At 37.0% G+C, this 16,034-nt stretch overlaps 2 protein-coding genes across 3 annotated transcripts; both read right to left on the bottom strand.

The window, feature by feature from the left end:
• Positions 1–299: 299 nt before the first annotated feature.
• Positions 300–1,285, bottom strand: LOC110818185 (thioredoxin-like). Its single transcript, XM_022046960.2, has 2 exons — positions 931–1,285; positions 300–856 (listed from the first exon to the last, which is right to left on the bottom strand). Exons 1-2 carry the CDS (start codon positions 1,166–1,168, stop codon positions 537–539), a joined length of 558 nt encoding a protein of 185 aa, XP_021902652.2. The 5' UTR covers positions 1,169–1,285; the 3' UTR covers positions 300–536.
• An 822-nt stretch (positions 1,286–2,107) lies between these two features.
• SEU (SEUSS transcriptional co-regulator) lies at positions 2,108–15,104 on the bottom strand. 2 transcript variants are annotated; one of them, XM_088210452.1, is made up of 10 exons: positions 14,592–15,104; positions 12,669–14,095; positions 12,464–12,583; positions 11,723–11,771; positions 11,351–11,565; positions 11,194–11,262; positions 10,436–10,533; positions 9,581–9,674; positions 9,175–9,244; positions 2,108–3,286 (listed from the first exon to the last, which is right to left on the bottom strand). In XM_088210452.1, exons 2-10 carry the CDS (start codon positions 13,725–13,727, stop codon positions 2,340–2,342), a joined length of 2,721 nt encoding a protein of 906 aa, XP_088066578.1. In that variant the 5' UTR covers positions 13,728–14,095; positions 14,592–15,104; the 3' UTR covers positions 2,108–2,339. The 2 variants fall into 2 exon arrangements, with proteins under 2 accessions (XP_088066578.1, XP_021902530.2); XM_022046838.2 differs by having other exon boundaries at positions 12,669–14,089.
• Between the last annotated feature and the right edge of the window lie 930 nt (positions 15,105–16,034).

Raw genomic sequence — 16,034 nt, 5'->3', positions numbered from 1 at the left:
TTATGTTATTGAGCTGAGATGAAGATCTGTTTTGGATTTATAATTATTAATATTATAACTTCAATGTGAAATATGAATGAGGTTCAAAAATATAATAATTTTTGAGACCCGAAATATTACTATTGAGTCCTAAGGATTAGAAAATAGACTTTCAATTTCTAAAGTAGACAATTATAGATGCAGCAGACTTGTAATTATACTGAAATACATTCCGAATATCCTCATTATTATTATTATTATTTTTTACTTATTATTAGCTCTTTGCCAATTAATTGGGTTCCAAAATGACAAAATGTCAATAATGCAAAAGCTATTTATTTCAAAACTCTTATGTGGATTGACACAGGCAAGATATTTACATGATGGAACGATGTAATGACATTTTCTAGAGGAATATAAGCATTTAAAGGCTGTTAATGAAAACTTAGCACACACACGTACATATATACATGCCTATATGTGTATGTACGTGCATGCGAACGATATGAGTGGAGTTACAGAAGCTGAGAAGACGGATGTTTGTGTGTATTTGACATTCAACCTTCTATGTATTTGTCAATGGTAGCAGACAAGGTAGATTTTGGTACAGCACCAATGACACTCTCTTTCTTTTCTCCATTCTTGAAGAAGAGAACAGTTGGTATGCTCCTGATTCCATATTTAGCAGCAATGTTTGGGCTCTCGTCTGTGTTGACTTTGTAACAAGAAATCTTCCCAGCGTACTCTTTGGCTAATTCATCAATTGCAGGTGCAATTATCCTGCACGGTCCACACCATGGTGCCCAAAACTCCACTAGAACTGGCCTTTTATTTGCAATCACATTACCCTCCCAACCTGAATCTGTCAAACTTTCAACTGCCAATTTCACCATACCCAAAATCAGTTTTCTAATTATCATCTTAAAGCAAGAGGGTGTTTTTCTAGCTTACCTTGATCTACTGCTTCGCGGGCTTTGCAGACAATCCGGGTTTTCGGGGTTCTGCTCTCGAATGAATAACCAAAAGATAAAGATGAAGACGAAGACGAAGACGAGGGGAAGGTTAGACTAGATTTCTTGAAGCTTTTACATGTGGGAAAATGAAACTTTTGAAGGGAATAAAACGGATGGTAAGCTCTGGGGGTGCTGCTGCACATTGTGCTTATTTGAAAGCAGTTCTCCAAAGCCATTTTTCTCTCTGTTTAAATTTTTTGAGGAGGAAAATTTCTGTTTACGACTTGAAAGAGTTTTAAGATGGTGGGTGAGGCAGAGAGAAAATAGTTTTGTTATGCAATGGTCTGTCTTGATTTTTAGTTCACTAGTGGATATATCCTTGGAAAATTAAACGTGAGGTCCTTAGAATGCACAAATTCTTGTGGATATAACAATTTATTCAGTTACCCTTTTAATTGGAGAAAAAAGAAAACTGGAAATGTCCATGTCCCGGGAATGATTAATAATTTCTTTTTAAAGCGTTGGTGACCTGAAATTCCTTCACCATAAACTTTTCATTCACTAACAGGGTTTGGATATACACTTGTTTGTCCCCAGTGTCTAAATGCAGAGGACCTACAATTGTTTAAACACACACACAAACACATGCATACATTACAAGTTATTAATACAAAATTTTACAAGTCATTACTTTATTTTTAATTCTTAACGTTAATAAGTTCATGTCATCTACATAAAAACAGTCCAAGATAATTAGTATACAGGCACAAAACTAGATGGCCAGGTACTAAGCTGCCCAAAAAATTACAATGTTTAAATAATAACCAACTCAAACAACATGGAACCACAAAAAATAAGAAGGTTCTTATAATATGGCATAAAACTGGTATACAGGCAACAGTGGGTTAAAGGAGCTTATGGGCAACATCCATTGGTGCTGTGCAAGAGCTCTCATAGGCATGAGAGAGAGATAGATAGAGAGAGAGAGAGAGAGAGAGAGAGAAAGAGAGAGAGAGAGAGAGAAAGAGAGAGAGAGGGAGAACTAAAAATACACATGAACTAAAGGCTCCATATATGCAAACCAGCCCTTTAATTTCACTTTTCAACTCTAAAAGCAGAAAGAAAAGCTGCCTAATTGAATCTTTAAATGAGGGATGTAAAACAAGAGAACAAAATGAAGCAACTCAAAGATGATTTAACATTTCATTGATAGAAAACTATGCTATATGTTTTACTTTCCTGAAATTAGTACAAAGTTGGGCCCTGAAGCTATTTTATGGCGTGGGTACCACGATCTATGCACAGTGACAGGGCTAGAGGCATTTCTATTCTGCCCATTCTCATGCCGAACAACTAGCAACATCTTCAATCAACAACCATGATACCATGGTTATTAGGTAAAAGCCTTCACGGGGACGGTTTCCAATCGAATTGAAGATTACTGAAACCATTAACAGCTCCTAGACCACTAAGCAATCCCAGATCTTGTTGATGACTACTCAAACTCTGTTCTCGACCCATCATCGGGACGCCTACCCGTCCATTCATAACCGGGTTATTACCCATTCCACCTCTCATTCCATTTACTGGGGCAGATTGCCCTACTCCACCACCCATTGTGCCAAACCCAGCAACCCCTGGATTATTACTTCCCACTGCCCCGTTCCCCACTAAGGTATTGCCACCATTCAGGACTGGACCATTTGTAGGCAACACCCCATTAACATTTTTCATATCACTACTAAACGAACCAACGCCAACCATGCCTCCAGTGTCATTCAGTTGGTTTGACATCATCATCTCTTGTAAGATTTTATGGACGGAGCTCTGTGGCTCACTTGGATCAGCATCAGGAGCTGTTTGTTGCATAGACATGTTTGCTGGAGAGTTTGTAGAACCTATGTGATTGGCAGCTGCTAAGCCACTGTGTGATGTCTGAGAGGGGTTATTAGATGACGGAGGAGTTGGTGTCTGAAATGACGGATTGGATTGTGCCTGCGGAATGGTACTTGAGGAACCAGGAGATGGCATCTGAACAGAATTTCCTCCATACGGACTGCTTGCGTTGTTGATAGAATTTTGCTGCCTGGAGTTCATGGAATTCTGGTGGAGAAGTCCAGCAATAGTGCTGCCAGAGGTTGAAGTGGATGCTGCATTGAGCGAATTATTTACACTACCCACACCATTGCTAGCAGGAAGCTGCATGGCGGTGGCCTGGACAGAACTTTGTTCATTGTTGGAGTTCTGGGTCATAGTTTGCTGCTGCTGTTGTTGTTGTTGTTCATCAGGTTGTTGAGCTTGTCCCTGTAATCCAGATGAAACACTTGGCCTCCTAGGGAACTTGGACAAACTCTCTGAGACAGAGAAAAAGAGGTGATATAAAATACTGATCAAGTAGCATATTCTGAGATATACATTATAGCCAAATGAAATTAAAGTGAAAATCTGCACAACCATGAGCGGTCCAGCTGCGTTTTCAAGCATTTAAATCGTCGTGGATGATAGTTTACCTTGCAACCATGGGAAAATTTTCAACTCAATTAAATCTCATGCAACCAAGTGGGAGCCAACTATAGAAATCATTTTTGTTAGACTAATATTTTCTAAAAAGCTCAAATTATGTGATCCAAAGCCACTATCTATATTTGGATGATCTCCACAATCAAATCCTCATGCATACGAGAAACATGCATAAAACCTACTAACAGCCTGTCTTCCACTTTTTTAGATGTCACAACAATAAACTATTTTGTGGATTCTCTTTTCTTTTATCTGTTACATTCCATTGTTGGCAACTGTAGAGGAAAATGATGTTTCAAAGTAAAAGAATAGCTTACACTCGTTATTGGGAAGATTTCTAGCTGGGTTTACTATAATTAGAGAAAGATATATTTTAAGAAGCTCATGGAAATTGCTTTCAACTTTTTAGATGTCAGAATGATAAATTATGTTAATATTCCTATCAACCAAGAAAGAAATCTTCCTACTGCCAAACTTGTTTGGGAAGATTTCTTGCTGGGTTTACTATAATTAGAGAAATATATAGTTTAAGAATCTCAAGGAAATTGCTTTCCACATTTTTAGACGTCAGAATGATAAATTATATTACTATTTCTATCGACCCGGAAGGAAATCTTCCTAATACCAAACTTTTGTCCTCTTACTATACTTTCGCTTTCTAAGACATGATCTCAACAAATTAGTTGCTGAATATTTCAAAATAATTGTCCATGCCACTTTTTACCTGGGCCCTCAAAAGGAAAACAACAATGAACTAAAGATGTCCGTGGAGACAAGGATTTAGACAAATGATCCACAAATTTGGGTATTGAACAGCAAAATTATACATCATTTAACAGATAAAAACAACTCAGTTTATGTGATGTTATTATTAAAGCCACAAATGCTATAGTGTACCATTCTACTTCTGATCGTTCAACAAATTATGAAAGACAACAGAACAAGGAAGAAACATTGATATTATAAACGCAACACCACATTTACTGCATTTTAGTTAAGTTGGTAAGACAAATCTAGAAAAATTTACCATAGAAATATTTTGTACAAGTCTTCCTCGATATTTCCGGGAGTGATTATCTCCGTATGGAAAAGACAAGGGGTATTACAACTACATAGGAAACCATATCCTTGTCGAATATTTTTCTCTGGGCAGAAACAGGTTTGGCAGGTTCCTGGAGTTGTGAGGAACAAGGGAGTCAAGGGAGGGTGCTGTTCCTTGAAGGCTGGGAAGTCAATGGGTGGTGGAGGCTCCTTTAAGCTGTCAGCATGGTAAGAGACCAAAAAAAAATAGAAGAAAGAAGAGAAGTCGTAAGGAATCCATCTGATCTGACATTGAGAAGTCCTGAGCCCATTCAGAGCCCAAGAGAGACAGCTGCAATCAACCTTCCTCCCCCCCCCCCCCCCCCCGCTGGTCCATGTCTATGGTAGTCCATCCTGCAGGGTCAGCCTCTCCATTGAAGTGTTGGTGACAGATCAAGTAATGCCACGGGGTGTGAGAAGAAACCCACGTATGCATTGACTCTTGGATCAAGCAGGAAGAGTCAACCAGGTTTTTCAAAAGCTGTTAATAAAGGAGAGCAGAAAGGAAAAACCCATGAAGGCACCACATCAAGCTAAGGGTCTGGACCCGTTTCTAAACCTAGGCTGATGAAAGAAAAGGACAAAAATGGATTAAAAACCTAAAGCCCATTTCAACCTAACCCAAGGTTCAATCTAGAAAAAAGAGATCCTGCTTTAAGAGAAGAACCAAAATATTAAGCTTTCTTCTGGATTGTCTTCGTCATCCTCAATGGATTGCTCTTACCCACAGTCTTTTGAAGGCTTGGATGCTTAGCTGTTTTGAATCCAGTCAAGCTAGTTTGGACAGCACCATGTTCTTCCAAGGAAGAAGGTGCACCATCCCCCATGTAAGAACCTCTCTCTATATCTCTATTTTGCTTCCTAATCCGTTTACATTTCTTCTCCAAATCCTATTCAGTGCAGTTGGGCTCTTGAAGAGGTGGGGAAAGGTTTATAAGGGAGGGGGAATACCATCGAATTTGAACAGCTGGTGGAATGACCAACCAGGTGGTTCTGAGGTGCCAGCACAAATATCAGAATTGCAATGGGCTTGAATTCTGTTAGATGACTTGACCTTGGGACGAGTTCTGAGAGCTTGGAGAGCCAAGCTATGGATTTGTTCAGGATGTTCAAAGAAAGAAGCACTATAAAGTGCCATAGCATGAAAGCAAACAAAAGAGGAAAAGAAACAGCAGGGAATTGAAAAGATTTGAGTGCTCAATTAACAATGAAAAGAAGAGTAGAGTTGGAAGGGGAAAGAGAAGTGGGTGATTTGATTGTGCCAGTTGAAAATGATTATTAGAATTATCTCCTGGAATGTCAAAGGTTTCAATGATACCGCTGACAGAGCTGTTATTGAAGGGGCTATGAAAAAATGGGGTGGTGAAGAGAAACCAAAGTGGAGAACATGACTGATCACATTGGTAAAGGATTATGGGGACTCGGGGATGTTAGCTGGTATGCAGTCTCCCTGTGGTAGAAAGTGCAAGAGGCATCCTGGAGATTTGGGAGCCGCGAGCTTAGTTTCATTAAAAAGCTTAGAGGTGTTGTTTTGTCAGGACAGGGAGCTTCTTTTAGAAGATTTTGATAAGGTGAGGCAACGTTGCAATCTTTGATTGATTGTGGGAGGCGATTTCAGTATGGTTCTTATCCCCTCCAAGAGATCTTGTGAGCTCTCTTCCGGGGGTTGTTCCCAGCAATTTCTTGATATTTATCTTCAAATTAAAACTAATTGATCTTCCGGTAATGGCCAGTAGGTGGACTTGGAGCAACTGTAGAGACCCACCCTGTAATGTTTTTATTAATTTTACGAATTATTTCTTAATTAAAAATAGTTTTAGTGAAAAAAGAAAAAACAGAGAGGGAGAGCAGAGAAACCAGTCTAGTCCGTACCAGACCAAACCAATCTAAATCGACTCAGTCTGGTCCAGATCAAATAAATTAGATATGGTCTTCAGTTCAAAATTAGATTAGCAAAAAAATCTGGTCCACTTTGGTCCAATCCCAAACGGATGAGAACTCCTAATTATGTTACTGACAGATATGTATTTCAAGAAAATGATACTAACAGATATGCATTCAAAGTCCCTTTCCAAAGAGGAAGAATTAAGAGTGTTGCCTTCTCACAATAGCAATAAAACTGCCTTCTCACAATAGCAATAAAACTCCTCAGCCTAATGGGTTGCCAATGGCTTACGACTAGAGATTCTACAATGTGATAATCAAGGTATAGATCTCTTTTCCTTCGGGAATTCTTTTTTTACAGGCAAAATGGCAATAAAACTCCTCAGCCTAATGGGTTGCCAATGGCTTACGACTAGAGATTCTACAATGTGATAATCAAGGTATAGATCTCTTTTCCTTCGGGAATTCTTTTTTTACAGGCAAATTTGTCAGTCAGAATGCTCCTTGTCTGGTCTTTATCCTTGAACCAAGGGGGTAATAGAGTTGAGACTTCAGGCTAATTAGTTTGGTGGGTACTATATACAAGTTGATCGCAAAGACGCTTCATATAAGGGCGTGGACAGTCTAGAGCTCAGTAGTTGGGGAGGCACAACATGCTCTTGTGGGTGGGAGACAAGTCCTTGATGCGTGTTTGATGACAAATGAAGTGGAGGTGAGCAAAACAAGAAGATATTAAAGTAAACATATTTCAATAAGAGATATTTATGCAATTATAAGGTAAACCTTAACGAGATATAAACATTGCAATATGTCTGCTTTAGCATCTTCTTATTTTGCATCAGGTGGACTACCTATTGCCAAGTGGGTGACGGGTATACTCAGCAACCTATATTAAGAAAGCTGTAATCACGCCTCATGATCTTTTCTTTTCCACCTCATGGACAGAACGGATTTGGGGGGAACATGGAGAGCTTTGATGAAAGTTGTGAGGCAACCTCATCTTTTCTATGATTGTAAATGGAGGCCCATCTGAACTCGTCACTTCTTATAAAAGTTTAAGACAAGGTGACCCGTCCTCCTCTTTATTTATTTATTTATTTTGAAATAAACATTCTCCTCTTTATTGTTTATTCTCATTATGGAAGCTTTAAATCATATTGTTATCAGAGCAAGTGATCTCTTCATGAGCCTATCAGTTGACATCATCAAACCATGACCGATTTCCAAACATGGTAAGAAAGGGATAGGAACCTTTAATCAGTACTAGGATCAAGTTCACAAACTACCCCATCCAAATCCCTAACTGCTACCGCTGAAGAGTACTTACAGATCCAGGAACTTCAATAGCAACTCATTACTTCTAACAACGTGAAGATCTCTTAACCTCTCAGCCCCATATTAGCTCTAAATTTAGCTGAGACTAAATTGTTATGCACACCAAAATCATTAACTTTTGCAAATGCCACTGGGAAAACAAATAAATGCCATGACAGCACATTTCAAATGCTACAAGTGAAGTATTGATAAATTGAGCAACATGTGACAGCTCATATTAAAGTGATAAACATCCAGATTGACAACGTTACCCATTGTATTATGGATGTTGTTCTAGTGAACACAACAAACAGGATGATATCAACAACGGAAATATCATTTCCATTGTCAATAAGGTAGAAAGAGAATATCAAACAGGGGAAGAGTGCGTGATGAGGTACAAAGAAATTATGCATTCATATTTATCTCAGTAGTTGTCACTTAGAAAGCATTTATAAGCAAAAACAAAGAAAATAAGGCACCATTTGATATAAGAAATTATTTTCTAGTTTCCATTTTCTAAATTCATGTGCCTATACACGTCTTTAATTGATTGAAGTATGTTGTAAAATGATCAAATTACAATTCCAGCACAACATCCAACAATTTGAAATAAAGGTTTTATGTAATTTTTACATAGCTTTGTATTAATTTAATACCTAGATGTTTTTGGTGTTAATTTGCATTAGAATTCATCAAACTAATTAGGTATCGGGTTGAATATATTACATAAAAAAGTTCTGATTTCTATCCTGATTCATACTTCCAAAAAAATCAAATATGCTTTCTAAATCTAAATTAGAATAATAATTAGAAATATCTTGATTGAATCTTCTATACAAAATTTTCTTGATCACCTAAAAATGACACATTATCTGTATAGAATATCCACTAGATTATGAGAGTTGCTTTTTTCAATTGGGTTGGATCCAAGAGGTATACAATGATTCAGAGAAATATGATTCAGAAAGTTGTAAGAGTTTCAAGATGGAAACTTAAATCAATATCAACTAATTTCAACAACTTAATAAACCAATTGATTTTGACTAGAAACTGATTTTCTAGAATACAGTAAAAACAACATTTTAAAATTTTGCAACTCCCTCAATATCTTCACTATTGTTCTCTTCATTATTAACCAAGTAGTATGCTTTTATAAATGAAATACCAATAAATCATAAAAATGAAAACTAGAAAACATTTTTATGTATCAAACAAAGCCTAACTATTCTCCCAAATTATATGAAGTAGCAGACTTTTTTTATCTGAAAGGATTTTCTGGCCTCATCCATAGGAAATAATATTTTCAAAAAAGCACATCGTACGTTTACTCAATAATCGAACAAAATTTCAGTTTTCAAAAGACATTTAGATTACAAAAGAATGAAATAGATGTGCATGCAAATGCATTTTCAGTTACCTAACAAAAACCAGTATAACTTACCGATAGGTCCAGTTCCTGTTTCTCGGCTGTAATCAATCAAGTCCTTCATACTGTTAACCACCTCTGATATCTGCAAAGTAAGCCCCCAAGCAAGTTAATTAATATAACAAAAAAAAGGACTAGTCAGATTAAACATAAAAGCCATTAATATAATTCCCTATAAGCAAACCTACAATAATTTTTTTCCCGAAAATCAGCACAACCTAAAACAATTACCGGTGCCTTATTTTTTCTTGCCATGTTAGTCCTTTGTAATATGCAATCATGATAAAGATTAGGCAGAAATTTACTAGAATTACAGTATATTAATATGGAAAAGCCAGATGCCAACAAGAAACCAGTACCGTCAAGGGCCAATATGTGAATTCTACTTGCAGGCTAACTACAAGACAATATAGCAAATCACCTGAAGGCACCGTATATATCTTTTTGTATATCCCAAATCATTTACTAATGGTACTTCCAGAGCTTTCGCCAATTGCCTTGCTGATGCAAGAAACCTGAAGCACAATAACCAATTAAATCAATGAATACCAGTAAATACAAAACAAAAGAAAATCAGCCACTCAAAATACCACAGAACCCATGGAAGCATATGAAATTCCTGTACTGAAAATTGTCTTCCCATTTGGGATTCGCAGAAGTGAATCAAACACTACTCATTTCTATAGCATATGAATAAATCTACAGAATTTTATGAATACCTGGACAAAGGGAAAGCAAGATGCTACTAGATAACATGATTCAGTACATTTTAAAGGTTCTTTAAAAATACTCCTACATTTTCAGAATTCTCTCGCCAGAATAGGTATAGCACCAAGAAATGGAAATCAATAGACTTAGTCTCCTATGTCTTAAATAATTTCCTAACAAAGTTAACAAGAAAAATAGTATCTATCCTTACTTTCACAAATGAGATGAATGCATGTACTACAAAAATTAATTGGAAATATAAAAGCAATTTCCCTTCAGAGAAGCAGTCTAAATTGTACATAAATGACAGCAGCTTTATCATCAGCAGCATCAAGAGCAAGACTGAATAAACAACAGAACAAACATGCTTTTGTCGAAGGGAAAACCAAACATATGTAGAACGAAGTACATGCAAGAAATAGCAACAGACTATCTCCCTTGATCCAGCAGATTCACATATTGAAAGAAGACATTAATCACTGATCAAAAGCAACAACTTAGAACAAAGGAAATTTGCCAATTTAAGTGAAGTCTAATTAAAAGAAAATTGCAACAGAAATGTACTCACATATTACAATTATTTTGTAGGTCGGGAACAGACAAATTAGATGATGCATTTTGAGTAGCTGCCTGATACTTTTGAGCTGCAGTACCAAGCTGGCTAACCTACATAATGCACCAAAACAGTCAGTCAAATATACCTAGGGTTAAACAAGAATACTAATGAGATTCTGAACCTGCCAACCGACACTTATTATTATTTGTTTACCAGAAAAAGAGAAATGAAAGCCACTTCCTCAGAACTACATTCATAGGACAACTATTTCACATCCAAAACATGCTACAAGGAATTGACAAGTTAAAGATTAAAAGATAGAAGGGAAAAAGAGATCAGAGAAGTAAGTCATTATACAACTTGATCCAGTGCAATGAAGGGGAGCAGAAAATGCTAGGTAAAAGCATTCAAAATTACGAATTTATCTTGATCACATGAAGCTACAAAAATAAATTAATTCTCGAGATATGCAATGTAACCAGCCATGAAGTCCAGAACAGAAGTTTCAATTCTTCAGCAGTTTATTGTGCTCAACAGAAGTTCCTGAAGCAAGTCTAGTGCAAACAGTAGAGTACTCTCTATGCAGAAAGATCAGGACACAAGGAGACCCTCCGTTTGCAATGAATCTATTCTATTCAAAAGAACAAAGTGTTAATGACAAAATAATACAGGGCTTGGTTCAAAGATGGTCCAACCAACAGAAGTAATAATCAGGAATAAACATCGACTTAGAATTCTAGACAAAAAATGGAAATTGTTCAATAAGTTACCTGAGGAATCAACAGTCTTCGAGGAATGAGCTCTTCGTGACGCCGAGCACAAAATTCCCAAGAGCATATCTGAATTGGGTGGAAATAAAAGTTGCAGAGGATAAGAAGCAGAACAAATATCAAATAGTGCCACAGTAGAAAAGACTTTTTTTGTAACCTTGAGATCTGAAGAGAAAACAATCCGAAGTTGGCCTTCACGAACAACCCGAAGTTGCTCAAAAACACTTTCCTGTATTGCTTTTGCATAGTCCAAAACAATTTGACCAGATGAGTTCTGGTATTCCCGGGGCATATCAACATAGAGAAGTTCCTCTAGAGTACCACTTTCATACTTGATTTTAAAAAGCCTTGGTAGAACCTCCACAGTTGCTTCTGAAAGGCAGTACCCGGAAAAAATCAGATGCACATAGGGGATTAATAGCCTAAAGAAACTAGAAATGACATTTTTAATTCAAACCAGCATATTCAAAAAACTAACTTGATAGACTAGGGAAAGAAGGAAAATTAATTTTTTATTCTACCAACTTACCAAAACCACGACCTGGCTTTCTATTGCATATCTCGCAATGCCATACATCCTGCAAAATATACAAAAACTACAACTGAAAAAATGAACTTCAAACATAAAATTATAAGAGATTGCCAAGATGATAAAGAAATAACAAGGATACTAACAAAAGTGATCTAAAATCACTTCAGACATTTTTTAATCACTTACAATATGGAAGGATAGCAAAATAGCAAAGGAAAGGCAATAAGAATTTCTGAAGGAATGGAAGAAACATATTTTTCTTGTTTAAATAACTAAAAGCCGAAAAAATAAGAGAAATAAAACATTGTTGTAATCTTTTATTAAGGAAATTATCCATGACAAGTATATTTTCAACTGTGTTCTCTGTTAACAGTTAACAAAAAGGAAAGACACTCTAGGGTTATAATCCACAATTTATGTTTCGGTTTAAAATTTTTTTCGTTTCTCTTTTTTTTTCTGTCCAATTTGAGAAAAAAAAAATTACATGTTTGAGCAGATCCTTTTCCTCCAATTCAGAAGAATGAAAAAATAGGTGTTTGAAGGAAAATGAGGGACGACCATCATCAGTCTCTTTCTGCTTCTCCTTTTCTTTTTATTTTTTATTTTTTAATCTAAAGAAAACAAATTACGGGAAACATCTCCTCATCCCATTCCCTCAACTTCCCTGAACTCAAACATAGTGATAATGTTTAGCAAATTTAACAGAGTGTCAATGTTTAGAAAGTTTTTAGAAGGGACCTGAGGAAACACCCCAGTTGTTTGACGTCCATTGCCGTACATAGACACACACCACTTCTTTTTGGCATTGGGAGCAAAGAAGTCAGCAACAAATTTTCTCCAGAATTCAATGTTGTTGTCCTACAACAAAAGCACGGTGATTACTAAGCATGACAGGAGAACAATACCTGCAAAAAACATATCGTTCAACTAAGAAAGAGCTTACTTCAGGTCTCTGTTGCTGATGAGACATATAATGTGTTAGACGCCGGGCACACATCCCAGGTTCATATACTTGCTTCAGAGGTGGTCTCAAGGGCAAATTCTGCTGCTGAAATTGCTGTGGTAACTGGGGACGTTGCTGAGGCATTGCTTTCAAAAGTTGCTGCTGCTGGTGGTGTTGTTGGAGCTGTATGAGTCTTTGTTGTTGCAAAAGATTAATTTGAGCAGCTGCCTGGGAAGGTTGTCGTGACATATTGAGATATTGCTGTTGCTGCTGCTGCTGCTGCTGCTGTTGTTGCTGTTGATGAAGAAATAATGATTGCTCCGTGTGCTGGGGTTCCATTTTCACCGGCGGCAAGCCCCTCATACTCTGGATTCGCTGTGGTTCCAATTTTACAGGACCAAGATTTCTCAATGACGGTAACTGTTGTTGAGGCTGCTGTTGCCCATTTTGATCATTAACTACCTGAGGCTCCAACTTGACAGGCCCAACACCAGCTAGCCCTCCACGGAGTGATTGGAACTGTTGTTGCTGCTGAACTTGCTGGGCACTATGAGAAGCAGAGAACTGTTGCATTGATTGCTGGCTGTGCTGGAAATTCTGAGTCTCAAGCTGTTGGGACTGTTGTTCTGGCAATAGCTGGCTACCAGAAGGATTTGAAAATTGTTGACCCTGAATTTGTGCAGATGAACCAGGGTTCACCATGTTCGACGGTACAAATGAAGACGGTGTGTTAAAAGCCATTCCATTGCCAACACCAGAAAGAGGATCTGACTCAGCCCCGGTATCGATACCTCCACGGTGACAACTTCCAGGGCCGGGAAGAGCCGGATTAGGACCCCCATTTCCAAAAGACTGATTAAGGAGGGCTGAAACGTTGGGTACATTACCAAGCATATTCATGTTACTGAACTGAGTACGAGGTGACACAAGTGAAGGGAATGCTGATTGAGAAGGCAGAGGACCCCCTTGGCCTCCTAACATTCCTGAATTTGATCGCAGAAGAGAAGGTGAAACAGACTGGGCACCACCAATTGGTGTGGGCGGCCCCGATGGTACCATTTTTTTTCCCAGAATCACGATCCCAAAATCAATCTCAAAGTACAACTAACTAAAACAACATGAATAGAATTGAATAAACTAGAGTTACAAAGAAAGGAACGAAGTAACACTCATGGAGCTCACACCAGTAAGCCTTTTAGCCCCACTTTCAGTGCCATGCGCTTCATACTCCTTATGGTGCACCACTACACATGGACAAATTCTGTGTCTGACCATTTGGTGTTGAGTTGTAACTTGTACAAGCCACAGAACAGAAACCCCCAAAAGGAAGCACCAAGCTTTGTTTCTGAACATTCTAGAATTGCAATACGTCCAGGCGACGAGAAATCCTCCAACCGCTTGAACATGAATTTTTAGATCCACTGCAACTTCAACAATTACAAACCAACGAATAAGCAAAAAAGCAGAAAGAATTTTCACCGCTAAGCGTATCTTGTAAATCTCAATAGCTCCACACCACTATCACTACCCTCGTCAAACAACGTCAAATCAACTTCAAGTCGAATCGTAAAAGAAACCTAAATTGTTAAAACCCGGAAACACCAGGAGAGTTAATAAAAGAAAATCCAGCAGGAGGAACCAGTGCTCCAAGCTGAATTTTCAATCTAAAAAGTGACAAGTGGATTCCAAAAAGCGCAAAAATTAAAATTTTGTACAAATAAAGCACAAGAAGCGCTCAAAATATCAAGCAGAAAGCTCAGAAAATAGTAAAGACGATAAATTAACAGCATCTCGATCAAGCCCTAATGGCCATAAATCAGCGATTCTAACTTGAAAGCAGTGAAGAAATATAAGCGGGTTGTGAAGCAAACGGTAGAAAAAGAGAAGAGAACAGGTCAAAGTTAAAGACTTGAATAGACTTACACGAGTTGAAATTAAACAGTGAGTCCGACCCCGAAATAAACAATCTTCAAAAGATTTTAACAAAGAACGCCGAAGACGAGAGCAGAAGTAGAATGATTCCACAATATTAAGCACTTCAATCGCCACTTCCTCCTCCTCCTCCTCCTCCTCCTCCTTCTTCTTCCTCTTCTTTTATCCTGCTGCTCCAAAACACAAATTCAGAAAGAATAACGTGAGCTGCAGAGTCTAGGGCTGGTCTGGCCTTGGATCAAAATATCATCATCGCCTGTGGTTATTATATTTTATTTTGATGTATGTATCCTGAGAATGTGCCCTGTTCTTCGCTGTATCTAGAGAGAGAGAGAGAGAGAGAGAGAAGAGTTTGGAGAGAGAAGGGAGTGATGTGTCCTTGCGGACGTCAAAATTGTATTCGATCCGATTGAATTTTCTTCATTCTCTCCTTTACCTTTTCTTTTCCTCTCTCTTCTCTCCTTGAACTGAAGTCAAATGCTATATTCTCTCTCTCCTCTTCTGCACATACTGCTCGTTATTTGTATGTCATGTATGTCGTTATTATGTTATGCGTGATCATCATCATCATCATGCATGATGGTTCGTGTCACAGAAATGACCCTTGATTGAGTTTTTTTAACCACATTGCCCCCCAACTCGAGTCCACCTGCTCTCGCGTCTGGAGCTCCTTGGGTGTACCCACTCGTACCGTATTATGGAATACAACACAATCATTTGCTGCCCCTCGCTCTTCCCCCATGCATGATATCAAAACAAATCTTTATTCAAATAAAATTAATTTCCTACTAATGCATTTTACATTTTAACCACCCCCGTAATAATTTCCATAAAGATATTTTTAAATTTTTTATTTCTAAATATGTATGTACTTATTTACACAATCATATAAATAATTAACAATTAAAATAATAATAATTAAAATAATTTATATTATAGAAAAACTATTTTATTTATATATTAATTATTTCGTAAATATATAATTCTTACGTACTTTCGTTAATTAACAATACGTAATATTCACAAATATAAAAATAAAATATAAAATATATTTTTCATTAGTACGAGAGTCTAAATTCTTTGTATTTACGACATCAGACATTCTCGAAAAATATTGTTTGAAAATACTCATTTTTTTTAAAAGTGAAATTTACAAAATAATAATAACAATAATTATTATGATAAGTGTATTATAAAAAATCATAAACAGTAAGGTAGGAAGAAATAGTCGCTATAACTATTTATTTTTTTAAGAGAACAATTTCATATTCCTTGAATAAGGTTATTTATATTTTATTTACTTAATTAAAATTATTTTTTATCACAATCTATATCTAACAACGCGGAACTTTATGAGATATTGAAGTTGATCTTAAAACTATTAATAATAATTTATCACTTAAATATAATGATTCAATTTATTAAATACCTCGT

The sequence above is a fragment of the Carica papaya genome, chromosome 1, assembly GCF_054855325.1.
Source record: "Carica papaya isolate Zhongbai chromosome 1, ASM5485532v1, whole genome shotgun sequence".
NCBI classification, from domain to species: Eukaryota; Viridiplantae; Streptophyta; class Magnoliopsida; order Brassicales; family Caricaceae; genus Carica; species Carica papaya.
The sequence above is the reverse complement of the archived record's forward strand: the minus strand, read 5'-3'. Positions and strand labels throughout refer to the sequence as shown.

Bases quoted from the DNA above. Each gene is read 5' to 3' on its own strand.
- LOC110818185 (XM_022046960.2), bottom strand. From the start codon at position 1,168: ATGGCTTTGGAGAACTGCTTTCAAATAAGCACAATGTGCAGCAGCACC. The intron at 857-930 runs GTAAGCTAGAAA...TGAAATTGGCAG, and splicing joins CCGCGAAGCAGTAGATCAAG to TTGAAAGTTTGACAGATTCA.
- SEU (XM_088210452.1), bottom strand. From the start codon at position 13,727: ATGGTACCATCGGGGCCGCCCACACCAATTGGTGGTGCCCAGTCTGTT. The intron at 11,772-12,463 runs GTCCCTTCTAAA...TATATTTTGCAG, and splicing joins CAACTGGGGTGTTTCCTCAG to GATGTATGGCATTGCGAGAT. The intron at 11,566-11,722 runs GTAAGTTGGTAG...ACTGCCTTTCAG, and splicing joins AAAGCCAGGTCGTGGTTTTG to AAGCAACTGTGGAGGTTCTA.